General features: G+C 33.5%; 1 protein-coding gene across 2 annotated transcripts in view; it reads right to left on the bottom strand.

The window, feature by feature from the left end:
- Positions 1 to 16,214, bottom strand: part of Sema3d (sema domain, immunoglobulin domain (Ig), short basic domain, secreted, (semaphorin) 3D) — a 173,530-nt gene that overhangs the window by 67,334 nt on the left and 89,982 nt on the right. Inside the window, exons 4-5 of one of the 2 annotated variants that reach the window (XM_013026073.1) lie at positions 13,059 to 13,121; positions 4,892 to 5,011 (exon numbers count right to left, since the gene is read on the bottom strand). In XM_013026073.1, coding sequence (XP_012881527.1) covers positions 4,892 to 5,011; positions 13,059 to 13,121 — 183 coding nt within the window. Of the gene's footprint in view, positions 1 to 4,891; positions 5,012 to 10,295; positions 10,413 to 13,058; positions 13,122 to 16,214 lie in introns of those variants that run through there. The other variant, XM_013026074.1, reaches the window with a different exon arrangement.

Raw genomic sequence — 16,214 nt, 5'->3', positions numbered from 1 at the left:
GGGGGAGGCTGGGAAGGGATGTGAAGGGTAAACAAAGGAGGAGGCTGCAATGCTTGGTAAGAAATGTATGCATTATCCTGCCCATGTAATTGTAACTCCTCTGTACAGTATGTTCACAAATCAAATCAAATCAAATTAAAAAAAAATTATAAACAAAACAAAATACACTTCCTGAGAGGAAGGACTGAACCACATAACAGTCTTTAGCTTTGAGAATTTTGCTTTATAAACATTGTCCCAAGAAATTCCTTAAGCCTAACTACACAAAAAGCACTTGTCTACACTACACACACACACACACACACACACACACACACACACACATACACACACACACACAAAGTAAAAATTAATGCTGCTACAGGAGTAAAAAGACAAGTAACCAGGCTCCAGTTCCTCATGCCTGTAATCCTAGCTACTTGGGAGTCTGAGAGCTCAAGATCGAGGTTAGAACCCAGCCCAGGAAGGAATGTCTCTTAGACTCTTATCACCAACTGAATACAAATATGCCAGAAGTAGAACTGTGGCTCAAGTGGTAGAATTCTAGCTTTCAGGACAAAAGTTTTGGAACATGCTCAATCTCTAAGTGTAAGTCCCAGGACTGTTACAAAAACAAAAACAGAGATAAGTAAATAAGAATAAGAAGGTACTAAGATGAGTATTTTAGAATAATAGAATAAGAGTAAGAAAACAATTTTTACTAGGAGACAAAGTTACTGTCAGTATCATCTCTATTTAAAGATAAGATTGTGAGATTGCAGCCACAAAGGGTAGATCTTACAGAAAGAATATACTTGTAACCCATTTAATGAACAATGATTAATCGTGACACACGTATTTTTGAAAATGCTTGTATCTTTCTATACTGCTGTTGGTCTACATAATAAGTGAATATTGAGTACAGAATGGACATACTGCTATGACAGAGTATATACAATTATGTTTTTAAATTTTTTAAATAAGATTTTATTGTGAAAATATTGTACAGAGGGGTTATAATCACATGAGCAAGGTAATAAGTACATTTCTTATCAAGCATTGTTGCCTCCTACTTTGTTTTTTCCCCTACCATCCCCTCCCTCTCATTTCCACAACTACATCCCCCCCAGCCTAAATTCTAAAGTTCATTTTTCCACATTGTATCTTGTATATCTCATTGTTGCAATGGGTCAACCTGTATCCCTATTTAAATAATTTGTTATTTTCCCTTCTGCTCGACAAATTATACCAATATCAAATACAGTGAAAACGGGTTATACCGTGGAAGAGGGACATACAAAGCAACAAAAAATATCATGTGGTCCCTTATAAATACATTAGAAACAATAGCAAGAAAGAAAAAAAAAACACTTGTGTCCTTATCTTGGGTTTCATTTCACCTAACATCAACTTATCTGACCTTTTCTGCTTGTCTCAGACATATACTAATTATTGCCAATGAGGGAAACCATGGGACCTATGTTTCTTTGAGCCTAGCTTACTTCCCTTAATATAATTTTTTCCAAGCCTTTCCATTTCTTAACAAATGGGGCAAGGACATTTATATTTAAAATAACCCTGGAAAGTATTTACTATTATGATCATCATCATTTAGCTGAATAAGCACAAATTTAGAAAAGCAGTACGTATAAGGCAGTGGAAAGGTAATGACCTGAGCCATTTCAACCTTGACTGTGAATGCTCATGTCATGATTAGAAGTTGTTGACAGCGACTCTCTCCTAAATTCCATATCCATCTGCTCTCTTGGCATGACCTACTGAATGTACCACAAATATAGCATGTCTAACCAGTAACTCATCATTTCCTCTACAAACTTGTAACTTCCCTGACCTCAGTAAATACCATCTTGTTCCAATGCACCGGATTCATTTTAGATTCTCCCTTTCTTCTCAATGCCTCACTAAACAGAATGGCAGACCATAGAGTATACTTTCCTGCAGACCTATTTTGTACTATTGTTTTCTCTATCCAGCAATTTTGGAAGACCTTTGCCTATTTCAAAATGGAAAGGGTTTCTAAATGTCTAGAAAAAAACCCAGAAATTTCATGAAAGTAATGATTCATAAAGCAGTTAATAATCTTGAAGCAGTACTGCCATCTAATTAATTACTCGTACTCCTGACCAGCTTGAAAGCTAGTTTTAATATCCCCATTCACTCATAATTCTCTCATTCAGAGAACTTGTAAATTTGACTACCCCTGGGTTTCTTGACAGTCCCTGGCTAAGTAATTAGCTCCATCTAAACTCCCTTTCAGCATGTGTGACGTTTAAGGAGTTGTGGAACACTATTTGCTTCCCTCAGCAGGTTGGGAGTTTGCCCTTTAGCCTCAGGCCTGAAAACACACCCTAGCTGTGGGGCTATCTCATATAATTACACCCTATGCTGGGAGCTACTCTCATATACCCTTCATCAAAGCTAGGCAAGAAAATATTACACCAGCAGCTAAGAATGATGGATGCAATTGCCAAGTCTCCTAGTGGTTCAGAGACTTAGCTACCAAGGTTGCTTTATTTTCAAATAGTTTAGTCTGGGCTGGTTGGTCAAGCTGGTTAAAGAAGAAAATTTGCTAGGCCACAGTTGTGGGTTTGATTTCTACATGAATCAGTTAAATCAATATAAAGGAACCCGCCCCAGAAGCCCACATATCACTTTCAAAAACACAGTCAATGATTTTGCAAATATGTGTGGTTATTCATGAGAAGTATATACATAAACATGAGTATAGCAATGTATACAAAGAAGCACTTTAGTGCTTCTTTAGGCAGGTACTCTAGCTACATTCTGCCTTGGTTCAGTTCACTGCCAGACCACTTATTAGCTAGGTGACCCTTGAAAATGTAATTATTTTTCCACCAAAACTTCCTTTTTTTTCTATCCTGTATAGCAGGAAATACAATGTTCTAACTTCATTAAGAATTTGTGAAATGCCAAAGAAATGATTTATGTAATACATAACATTGTCTATGACACAAAGCGAGTACTTTAGTCTTTTCATTTTAATTTCTGAAATCTGAATGTTTTTCATCTACTCAATATGTAAACATTAGAAATCACACACAAAGAGTTTCACTATAATCTGTCACTGAACTCTGAACTCTCCAGTTTTCTCAGCCTAGTGAGTATGGCATTACAGGTATTTGTCACTATACCTTGTACTTCCACTATGTGAATTTGACTGAATAGATACAATGAAGTCAGTGTGACTGTGACTATTCATATACATTTAAAAACAAATTACTCAAATTCTCTTCATTGAACATCCATGGTTCTAAACATACATAAAAGGTCAACTTTAATGAATAGGAAAAATGAAATTATTTAGAAAAATACAATTCCATTGCAACATTGTATGAAAACTGGATCTCTGCCAAATGTACCAGACTAAACTATATATAAGGAAAACTCAGAGGAAAAGCAAGACATGCATAGAAAACAAATCCAGATTCCTCAAAAGACTTCACATAGAGCTCCCCTATGACCCAGCAATCCCACTTTTGGGCATTTACCCAAATGTTTACAAACAAGACCACACTAAAGCTACCAGCACAACTATGTTTATTGCAGCATTATTGACCATAGCTAAGATATGGAACCAACCCAGATGCCCCTCAGTAGATGAATGGATCAAGAAAATGTGGTATATATACACAATGGAAATCTATGCCTCCATCAGAAAGAATGACATTGCCACATTTGTTAGGAAATGGAAAGGCTTGGAAAAAATTATATTAAGTGAAGTAAGCCAGGCCCAAAGAAACATAGGTCCCATGGTTTCCCTTATTTGCAATATCTAGTATATGTATGAGTCAAGCAGAAAAGGTGAGATAATGTGATGTTAGGAAAATGAACCCTTAGATATGTATTTTAATGCTTTTTTCTTTCATGCATTTGTTTCTAAAGCATTTATAAGATTATTTCTTTGTTGCTTTGTATGTCCCTCCCCCACAGTATAACCCCTGCTTTCACTATATTTGATGTCAGTATAGGAGATGGGGAAAAACAAGTCGTTTAAGGATACAGGTGGACCTGTTGCAACAATGAAGAGTACAAGTTGTCATGTTGGAAAGGAGCTTTACAACGTTGGTGGGGGGAGGAGGGGGGAGGATTAGGTAGGAGGGGGGAGACTGGGAAGGGATGTGAAGGGTAAACAAAGGAGGAGGCTGCAATGCATGATAAGAAATGTACGCATTATCCTGCCCATGTAACTGTAACCCCTCTGTACAGTATGTTCACAAAAAATAAAATTAAATTAAAAAAAAAAGCATACAGGAAATGCCAGAGTAACTTAGAGTGAAAATCCTCACAGCAGCTCAAGGAGGCTTAGGGAAAAAAGGATTTCTTCTCCTAATGAGACTCCTCTGTCTTCCATAGTACCTACAGTATTGGGAAAGGGTTGCATACAGAAAATATCTTATGAAGAATAAAAATGGATTCTTATTAAATAAATGCAATGAAGTGCAAATAATTTAGAATCCCAAGGGTTACTTGATAAACAATAATGAAAAAATCATGTAAAATAGTTGACAATGTCTATCATCACACATTTTACTTTGTACAATTTTAGTATTGGCATATGAATGCGTATAAATCATAAAATTTTCAGATACAATAAGAATAAAATATTACACAATGAAAAAAAAAGAAAACAAATCCAGAACATTTTATAGTACTGATTTTCATTATCTCATTAAAACAAGTTTTAGTTAAAAAAAAATGTTGCTGGCCGGAAAGAATCTATTATAAAAATGATGATCTATACAATAAAGTATAAATCTTATATTGCATATTCAGTATTTTATATTTAAATATGTCTTCTTGATGTTGTTAATATTAAGCAAAATTTATTTGCTTACATAAGATGTTTTTTAATCCCATCACATCACATTACCTCCTTGTAGACTCCAACATCGATATATCCACACATGGGATGAAATGCTCCAGTTCCACACACGTAAATGTGAGTCTTGTTATATGGTTGAAGTACCCGGATGAAATTTGCACATTCTGTCTATTAGGCATAAAAATAAAAACTATTAGCATACAATTTCAAAGATTCTTCTTCATAGTCCATGTTTTATTAAAAAATTGAAAAAGGTTTATGATAGAGGTTTAAATACTTGATTTACCCCCAAAAGGCAAGAAAATACAGAAACTGTTGTTCAAAAGAATGACTTTAAAGTTTCCTGAAATTATAATTCTTTTTAGCAAATATGTGTTAGAATATCTATATCTCTAATGGTTCTGAGAGAGGCAAAGAGAATGTACATACACAGAATATGAATGACACATCCAACATTTCAGTTGAGAAGTAGAGAATACAACCTGTAATTCCCTAATGTAATTGAACCTTTCCAATAAACTCCTAATGTTTCTACTACCATCTCTCTAGAGTGCCTTGAACCACTGAGCAAAATACTGAACACAGATTTGCATTCCTGTATCTGTAACCTATTCTCTTTTTGTAGTACATAGTAGTTTGAATTGAACATGCCAATTTATGAGTACAATGTATTTGATCAATTTCACCTCTTCCATTGTTTTGTATCCAATTCTTTTTGACTATAATGCCTTACTACTTATTGCCATTTATTTTTCTATGCTATAGAGACTTAAGAATCAGACTGCTTACTCCTAATTCTGTCTCTTTTGTTTTTCCCATGAATATCTTTATATACCAACTGGAATTGTTGAAACTGTTATAGTTCTTATTTTGTATTTGCACATTCCTGCAAACATATATTTATACCCTCATTATCTTTGGAAATTAATTGATTTTACATACACTTGTTTAATTTAGTTACATTGCTTCTTTTGTTTCATATAATGTATTATCTTCATAAAATTGTTGGAGACAGTTATTTAATCTTAGTTTCATGATTCTTGACCCTACAAAACCCCTGAGAAAATACAAGATGAACCTTTTAATAATAGATAATTATTTTATATACAAGTTAGCAGGTGTTCACTAAGGAAGTTGGAAACCTATTATGAAGCAAGTAGTTGTCATAGGAAAAGTCTAGTTTCACATTGCCTGCTTAGATATAGTATTTTAACCAATTATCAAGACTCTAACATAATGATTGCTCTTGTGAGAGCTGTCAGTAGGACTATATTTTAAAAATTAAAAATAAAAATTATGTAACTATTAGAATTTTTAGAATTGAGTACAAAATTTAAGGTGACAATGTCTTAACTTATAACACTGTTCTAATTGGTAGCTCAAACTTGTAGCCTCAGCTACTCAGGAGGCAGCTAACAGGAGATCTGCAGTTCAAGGCTAGCCAGGGCCAAAAGTATAAAAAGGACAATCTTAATCTATAAACCAAGCATTTCGGTACATACCTACGGTCTCAGCTACCAAGAAGGTGTAGGTAGGAAGATTATGGTCTGAGGCTAATCCTGAGGTTAAAATTTGAGATTACATTTGAAAAAAAATGACTAAAGCAAAAATTGCTGGGGGCATGGCACAGATGGCAGAGTGTCCCTCAAGTAATTGCATAACCCTAAATTCAAACCACAGTACTGAAATTATAAGAGATCATTAGCCAGGTGCCAGTGGCTCATGCCAGTAATCCTGGCTACTCAGGAGGCTGAGATCTGAGGATCAGGTTCAAAGCCAACCCAGGCAGGAAAGTCCATGAGACTTGTATCTCTAATAAACTACCAGAAAACCAGAAGTGGTGCTGTGTCTCAAGCGGTAGAGTCCTTGACTGGAGCTGAAGAGCACAAGGGGACAGAGCCAGGCCCAGAGTTCAAGCTCCACGACAGACAGGAAAAAAAAAAATCACTAAGACATTTTTCTTTGTATCATACCATAATATGTTGATTTTCCATCTAAGTGACAATGAAGAATTTTTATTTTTGTTGTACAGAAGCACTATACCAAAACAACTTCACATTTTTTTTAACATTGTATAAGGTGATTTCAAATAAAAATCTAATTCAGAAAGAAAACCTGCCTTGCTAAGAGTTTTGAACAACGAAGAGAATAATATGAAAAGAAAAAAACCAACAGAATAAAGTGCAAACAAATCTACCCTCACCAGATAAATTTTACTTCATGGCTGGGACAGGAAGCTTATAACTATGTTCCAGCCTTCACTCCTGCTCACTCCCACCTTCCATCTTGAGATTTACATCAGGATGGGATCCACAAAGGAACCATATACACAGAGAGAAGTAAACAGCAAGGCAGGCATGGGAGATGAGGGAGGTGTTACTCTTAGATACTTCACCATGTTTTCAAAAACTCAGGGTGTTTTTGTTTTTTGTTTGTTTGTTTGTTCAAAAACAATGAGTTAATTTAATGGGCAGTTTTTCATGGTCTGTTATGAAGTGATCCTCTTCCAGATGATAAATTGTAAAATCAGGCAAGTTAGGGACTGTGAGAATAAGCAAAGATTAAAATGGTAAACAAAGCCCACAGTGGAGTTTTATGCACCAAAAGTTCTGAATCCCATGGAAATACTCTGGCTTCCTTAAATATTTTAAGGGTACTTTATAGAAATGTAACCAGTAATCTACCAGGCTAGTTCCTAGACTTGATGAAACATTATTTACAGTTAAAATCTGAAATCCTTTTCTCTGACTAGGCTGGCTGGGAGTAGAGTGAAGCATGGATCAGGTTAAATTATCAAGTAGAATTTCATAGCAAAAAAAAAAGAAAAGAAAGAAAGAAGAAGAAAAGTCAACAGCTCAGTCAACATTTTCTGCAGGCAAGGAAATCTGTATGAAGCCAGTGTACCAGAAATGATAAAATATGAGATCTATTACTTTAAAATTTTTGGAGCCAACTTTTCAGCCAAAAAAAACCTTTACCGAAAGGACTTTACAATGACTTTCCTTTGAATTCCTGATTTTGTTGTTGTTGTTTTAATCTCAGGGATTATGTATTGTTTTCTCTTTTTTTGCACAAAGTTGTGCTTGAATAGCATGCTCAATAATTAACTAGATTTAATTCACTTAGTGACTTGGCACTACTACTGATGGTGGCATAATTCTCTGAGGCGTGAAGAAAGATAACTTTGAGAAGCTGCCTTCTTAACTTTCCCTGAAAGCTGGCTAATTTGTCAGCTCTTGCCCACAATGGCAATTATATGTAACCAAACAATCTAGCAGGCAATACATTTAAATTTGGAAAACTACTGCATTTCTTTGTTCTTCTCAATTATTCTTGTCACTTTTTCTACTCAAACAGATACTCCCATGGGAAAAAGAAGGAGGTAGAAAGGAGGGAGAGAAAGAGAGAGAGAGAGAGAAAGAAAGAGAGAAAAATCTCACCTCTCACATGAACTCATACAAATATGAATAAATATATAAGCTAATACAAACTGAATATCTGTAGAAAAACAAATCAGTCTATTACTAAACATTAGTTTTAATTTATCCCCCGAAATCTGGAAGTAAACAAAACCCCAGCCATCCTTGTAATTCTCAAGACTTACATGAAGTCCAATTAAATCCAATATAATATTACATGTTACAATTGTTGATTAAAATTTATTTAGGTTAAACATAGGAGGTCATATATATAATTCTGGCATTTCATGTATTTTTGTTTCATTTGGTTTGTCTTTATTGGTAGTAGGAATAGGAATGAAATCCAGGGCATCAATGCTTGGCAAGTGTTGTACCACTGAGCAGAACAGTGTGTTCATCAAACATTCTTGAAATTAAATGAAATTCTCGGACTGAACTCAGTGTTTAAAGGTATCAATCTACACTTAATAATGTTTAAAATATTTTTTTAAATTGCTACCACTTTGAAATAAATACATAAAAATCCAGTCCAGTATGATGGTGCATGTCCATGACCCTAGCACTTAGGAGACAATAGGAGGAGAGTTTCAAGTGTAAGGACAGCCTGGGCTCTTACTAAGATGCTGTGTCATAAAGTAAAATATAAAATATAAAAAAATAAGAAGTTGAAGCTCTAATAGTGAAGATGTCTAGAGTGCAAATATCAGTTGTTGGTTTTTTTTTGGTTGTTGGACTTGAACTCAGAACCTATGTGCTGTAACTGAGCTCTTCGGCTCAAGGCTAATGCTGTACCACTCTGAGCCACAGCTCCACTTACAGTTTTTGAGGGGTTAATAAGAGTTTCACAGGGATATTTCTGCCGGGATTGGCTTTGAACTGTGTCCTTAGATCTCAGCCTCCACAATGGCTAGGATTACAAGAGTGAGCCATCAACACCCGGCTTTGACAAAAATGTTAATTTTTTTTAAATGAGAGATATTATTATTAAAATATTTAAAAGCCTATATCTCAAATGAAGTAATTGATGACTGAGAAGCATATGATATAATAATACACTCAACACATATTCATATGATATCTATCTATATCTATCTATCCATCTATCTATTTCTCTGTCTACCTACATGTGCATATGTCTAGGAACTCTGAAAGTAATTAATAAGGTAGACAAAACATTAAAATTAAAAATAAACAGCTATAGGCATGTCCATGAAAGCACAATGTAACAAGTGAAAAATATTTAGTTTATGTAGTGATGAAAGGTTTTCAAGCTAACTGGAAAAAAATAATTTTCCTCTCATTAGAAAAGTTTATGTAGTTAATTATTTGTTATAAATGTATGCAAAAATAGTTGTTCTAAGCTGTATAAAATATTAGCAAGGTAGGGAAAATATAAATTCTCATAATCACATACTGTTGATTAGAACAAAGGAGACATGAACTTTCTATAGGGCAAAGTAGCAATGTGCATAAAAAATTTCACATCCTTAACTAGAAAAAGTCTACTCGATAATCAGAGATCTTAACAATTTTTATATATAAGGCCCTTCTTGTGCAGCATCACTTGTAATAATAAAAACTGAGTACACATAAAGTGTCTGACATTAGTTGATATAATAATGTATAAAGCTATTAAAATTAATGTTCTCAAAGTATTTAATTATGTGGAAAATGTTCACAGCAGTCTGAAAAGTGGAAAAATATTTTAAAGGATTTCATACACAATTTGATTTCATTCTTAAGGAATAGCAATGAGATAAAACAGAAGAAGAAACATCCAGGTATCACCAGCTCTTTCTGGGTAGTGTTTATATGAAAGGATGTATTTACAATTTTTTTCTTGTATGTAATTTGCAAAATTGTACAGCAAACACTTTGTTTTCAGCTGAGATTTTTGTTTAAAGTAAAAACAAAGAAATAAGATAACCACAGAATTTTATAGCTGGAAGATCCTTTTCTCTATGTAATGTCTCTACTGGCAAGGCTGAGCATGTCTACTGCGAAGCTGACAAACGGAGCCAGGCTGACCTCACCTTCAGCTTTCTTTTGTCTGGACTGAGTTGTTCAACCCGTTTCGTAGTCAGGACTAAAGACATTTCCTCAGTGGCTTTCTTTTGAATAACCTTCTCTTGAACAGAAGCAAAATACTGCAAAATACTTATGTCACCTCTTCTTTGGATTAAACTGGGGACTCTGTTCAAAAGTAGAATAGTTCCCTTTTGTTTCCTCATCTTTCATTACCTCCCCACTCCAATTAGCTAAGTTTATTACGGTGAATAATTCACTCTTTTGCTGTTATATAGTACCTTTGTGTAAAGAGAGTCTTTCCAAACACTTGTTAATCCTAAACACACTCTTGGAAGTAGGTAAAAATTACTAGAGAGAAGGGAGGAGAGGGGGCAATGCCAAAGATAATAAAAGAAGTCAATAAAACTACAGATTGATCTCAGTATTTTGCTAGGCAATGTTGTTCAAAAGGATGATCTACATTATGGTGAGATTGAAGGGAGGCATATTTTGAGAGGTAGACAGTTTAAAAATCCTATTTGTAGATTTAAGAGTGTTAGGTAGAAACACAGACTATGTGGCCAGACTTCTGGATTTAATTTCTGGCTCCAGTATTTTCCAGGTGGGTGATATTGAGCAAGTCATTTAATTTTTCTGGCTTATGTTTTCTCATCCACAGGGCAAAGAACAATAATAAAAACCCATTATATAGTGTTTTGAAAAGTTTAAATGAGACTGTAAATGGAAGGTAGTGAAAGTAGTTCCTTGAATTTGATCACTCTGATTAAAGTGTTAACTATCAAGAATAAATCTTTTACAATAATAAATGTTTAAACTGCAGAGACAAAGGCATTTGCTGTCAGTTTTTAAACTTCAAATTTGAGAGACTCTAGTAAAAAGGGAAATACACTGCAAATCTCCAATCCAGGTTTAACCCTACAAATCTTAAGCTCGAGGTGATTAGTAGCACAGAAAGAAAATTGAATTAGGCAAGTATGTACTATAGAGAGGCCTGTGTGCTGGAGAATCCTATTTGCAGAAAAAGAGATCACCTTTTGCCTTAATAAGAGGGACAAAGAAGTTACTGTATAACTGGAAATAGTGGACAGAGTGAAAGGAAAGCATGGTTATAGTGTAAAACTTTACTCATTATATGACCTTGAGTGCTTGTGTTGCATCTCACCCATGGGAAAGCTGGCATTAATCTATATATGTAGTAAAATCAATACATCCTTTTTCTACTGGCTTCTTCAGCAAATGTTCATTACTGGTAATGTACAAAATATCAAAAAATATTCGTAGAAGTTATACTATCTTTCTTCAACTTACTTGATAAAATATCTTTGGAAGTACTTGCCAGTTCAATAAAGAATTGACCCTTTTTTCAGATCTGGGAATCTTCTTGGTATGAAAGCATTGAACAGGATAAAATTATTACAAGAGGAGGAGAAAATATTTTTCTAAAAGAGTCTAACCATTTTCTTTTCTCCTGAGGTTAATGTAAATCTGTATCCTATTGCATTTGAGACTAACACTTCCTGATACATTTCATTTAAAATAACTGTGTAGGAGAATAATGGAATGCAAAATCAAGATAACACCACAAATTCATTTTTTTTATTATTGTTTCTATTTTGGCTTGCAATTCTTTATTACAGGGAAGTGATCATTTGACTCATGCCTCTGTCCTGTCAATCACTGAGAGGTCCACAGGATAGATTACCTATTGGTTGATCAACAGGAAGAACTAACTTCTTGTCTCCAATTCCTATTCTTCTGAGCTTCTCTTCATTTCATTAGGCATCTACTGTCTTATTGCCATACTTATACTACATTCATTTTAAAATCTTTGCTTTCACATAAACACACTATTTGTTATTATTAAATATGGAAGCACCATCCAGCTTACTACCTTTGAGCTAATATGATACAAGGTAACAGTAGAACATGTTGTAAAAGTAACCTCAAAATATATATGTTTCTAGCCAAGGTTGGAGTCTATTTTCATTTTGACTTACATTGAAATTATAATTTATTTTGCTTAAAAGAATAATTGTTCCCCCCAAAGGCACATTAAGTCAGGGCAGAACAGAGTGCCCAGCTTGCATCAGAGCACATAGTGCAGGGAACAGAGCCACAGCTCTCTTCAGCGATAGGTGGATGCAAGACAGGTAAAAGTGTTTGAAGAATAGACAGCTCAACCTGCAAAGTGCAAAAATAATCCAGACAGCACTGCACCAAAGAATCATAGCTGAGTCTTAGTATTTGTACGGTTTGTACAGTCCTTAGGGTGGTTTAATCTACAAGTTTATATTAAGACCATCTATTTGAAAGTTTGAATTATTTCATGTAATTATTATTAAGTAAAATTGAGGCTAAGTTATTTCTCGATTTCATGCCAGAATTCACCATTCTTTCTGAACCAATTTGACTTGTTATCTCTATGAAAATGTCTTTCAGTTGTTATAAATTTAACTTCAAATTAAATATCAATTGTATCTTTGTGATGCTAAAACACTGATAGTTTTGTGTACATTTACAAAATGCATGCACAATAATGAAATATGCATTTAAGGGATATGCATCCCTTAAAATGTGATTTTTCCTTATGATTTCTTTTTTAATCTTTTAATATGTTTTAATATGTCATGTAAAGAAAATGATAATGCTTGGAGTTTTTGAAATTAGCACCAATTTAGAAAAGATAATTTTAATAATTAATATTTAATATTATTTGTAATAATACTAGCACCCCTTTAGCAAAGATAATTTTAAAGTTTCATACTTACATTGGCATCTTTCCCAGCTAATTTGCATAATTCCACTCGCTCTTTAGTAGCAGGCCAATAAATCTGTAAGGTAAGGTAAGAATTGAATTTTTTTAATTTAATTTAATTTTTTGTGAACATACTGTACAGAGGGGTTACAATTACATGGGCAGGATAATGCATATATTTCTTATCAAGCATTGCAGCCTCCTCCTCCTTTGTTTACCCTTCACATCCCTTCCCAGCCTCCCACCCACCCACCCACCAAATTCTCCTCCCCTCCCCCCTCACAACAAGAATTGAATTTGTTAAACATGCTATACTCTATTAATCTGATTAGAGAAGTAAATGTGTCATACTGAAAATTAATAGGCATTTTAGAAGTTCCAAAGCTACAATGAACAGTTTGTAAAAGAAAAAAAATAAAATTGTGTAGGACATCTATTTTTATTAATCTCACTTACCTTTTGCTATATGGAATAACAGATACAATAGATACATTTACATATTAGATGAATAGATTTTAGAATAACATTTGTTTAAATAAGGGTAAACACTGTTTCCTCATAGTGATGATGCATTAGGAACGTGTGTGTAAAGGTGATGGAAGCAGAGCTCTGACACAGGCACAAATTATCATTTCAAGCCAAGCACTGGTGTGAATTTGTTGACAATACTTAAAGAACTCATATATGTCTGTCACTAAGCCAAATATTTTAAAAGCATTATCTTACTTGCATTTCAAAGTGGACCTGTAAAATAGATTATTCTCATTTTCAGGTCAGAAAATTTTGTCACACAACCATTAAACAACATGTCAGAGGAAACAGCAGTAGTTTATGACATAGCAGACCTGTAGCCTGCGTCAAATTCTATCTATCTTCCTCCTAAGCTAGGAGTGTCAACTTCTGTATAATAAATGTTATTTGGGCAAATGGTTAAGGTCAAGGGCACCAACCACCCAGCTAGAAACTTTTAATTATGTTTATTAAGTCCTGGATTTATCAGAAAAGTTTTTTTTTCATTAACAAAAGAAGTTTAGGACTTCTGTCAGAAGTATTTACTAAGTAAGGTTACAGTGTCTTGAGCTAGATGTAAGAAGAAACAAGAGTGACAGTCTCTGTGTTGCTACCAATGTATGTTCTAAGAGGTCTTGGATGATTTTTATTGTTTATTGTCATTTTAGCTACAATGTTTCAATGAGTGAAGAAAAAGATAACCAACCTGGGCACGTAATGAGCGTTGATAAAATTGAAATTAACAAAGTATTAAGAAGTCACTAATGTTTTATAATGCTATCATTATGGTACAGTTTTATGAGTTTAGGTCTTTGAGTCAAGAATGACAGACAGTAGCACTCAAAATTCTCAAAACAGACAAATACAATGTAATAGGAATAATTGAGACAGTTTGCTCATCGACCCAACATTTTAAATATCCTCAAACTACTACTCAAAAGTCCTGTATATAAGAAGGTGGTAGAGCCAGCAGTGGGCTCAAAGGGGTGGGCCTTATTTAGAAATGGTTAAATCACTGTTATTTTACTCTCTTGCAATTTTCCATAGTAGCCAGAAGGTAGGTATCAATGACTTACAGCAACGAACAGCTTATGATGCAGAAATATTATGCTTGCTGATTTTTGACTACAGTATTATTTTTACAAAAGATAGCATCTTATCATTGGGATAAAAGTGTTCAAAAACATATACATGATAAATATGTTAATTGATTTAACCCATGACATGATTTATTCATTTCTAGTCTAGTGTGGTTTGAGACATTTCAGCATATCAGATCCCATTATTTCCATTTTAGGTCGTGCTTGGTTATATGTACACTCTAAAAATAAATTTAGGAATTTGGATTATTTTTAGAATTTAGGAATAAATTTATAGAACTGTTCTAAATACGTATCTTATTGATATCATTACTAATAAAAAAGAAAAGAAAAATATACATTTTCATATTAAATGAATAACACACAGAACACAGATTCTTTCTGTTCTTTTTCCATATATATTTTTATGGTAAAAATAATGTACAGAGGGGTTACAGTTACATGAGTAGGGTAATGAGTACATTTTCTGTTGAATATTGTTACCTCCTCCTTTGTTTTTCCCTCACCTCTATCTAGTGTACTAGGAAGTTTATTTAAAGCTCATTTGAGGTAAACTTGTTTCCAAAATTGAGTTGGAAACATATTTCAGTGCCTATAAAAGAAAAAAGTTATTTAGAGTTATTTAAATAATGACAAAGATGGAAGCACTCTCTCTGTATTTTGTGAAATCTAAGTCTATTTTGCATTATTAACTACACTGAATAGCAACTACTATTCATAGACTATTTGTCATGTATAGTTAAGGATAACCCTTAATTTATATATGTTGTATATCCTTCTATATATATTATAAACGATATACTCACATATATGTACATATATACATGTATAAGGATGTTATGTATACATATAAATGTACATATACAAGGATATGTATCTATCCTTATAATATATATGTAATATATATCTTTATATGTATTAAATAAGGATATATATATATTATATAATATATAATATATTTAATATATATCTTTATATGTATTATATAAGGATAATATATATTATATAATGTGTATATATATATATATATCTTTAATATATATAGTTAAGGAGAACCTTAACTATATATGTTAACTCAGACCATGCATGAGACTGAATTCTTGAACTCAGGCAGACAGCTCCATCCCCATAGGAGATAGATGGTGAGAAGATAGCACATTGCAGGAAGCTAAGTGTGACCAGTAAACACCCAAACAGTAGAGGTCTGACTCAAGTCAAAATGTCAAGTGAGGAAGTTCAGAATCCAAACCCCAGTATAGGCACAAAACAAATACATGAAAAAAAATTGAGGATTTGTATATCATGATACAGGCATTTTGAGATAATTTTATAAAACATTTTTCTTCTAAAAGTACCCTGGAAGCCTTCAAAATAAGGGTTTACTAAAATTATATGTTAATGACACACACATATATATATATATAAAAGAACTTAAAAATCATAAACAGAATTACTCTAAATAACAACAGTGTATGTAATACTTGGTGTGTGACTCCAAACATTTATTTATAATGAAAACAAATACCATTGTAGTTGTGCCAATATTTAACAGAAGTAGT

Source organism: Dipodomys ordii, unplaced genomic scaffold, assembly GCF_000151885.1.
Source record: "Dipodomys ordii isolate 6190 unplaced genomic scaffold, Dord_2.0 Scaffold90, whole genome shotgun sequence".
NCBI classification, from domain to species: domain Eukaryota; kingdom Metazoa; phylum Chordata; class Mammalia; order Rodentia; family Heteromyidae; genus Dipodomys; species Dipodomys ordii.
Note: the sequence above shows the minus strand (reverse complement) of the source record. Positions and strands in the feature narration are given on the sequence as shown.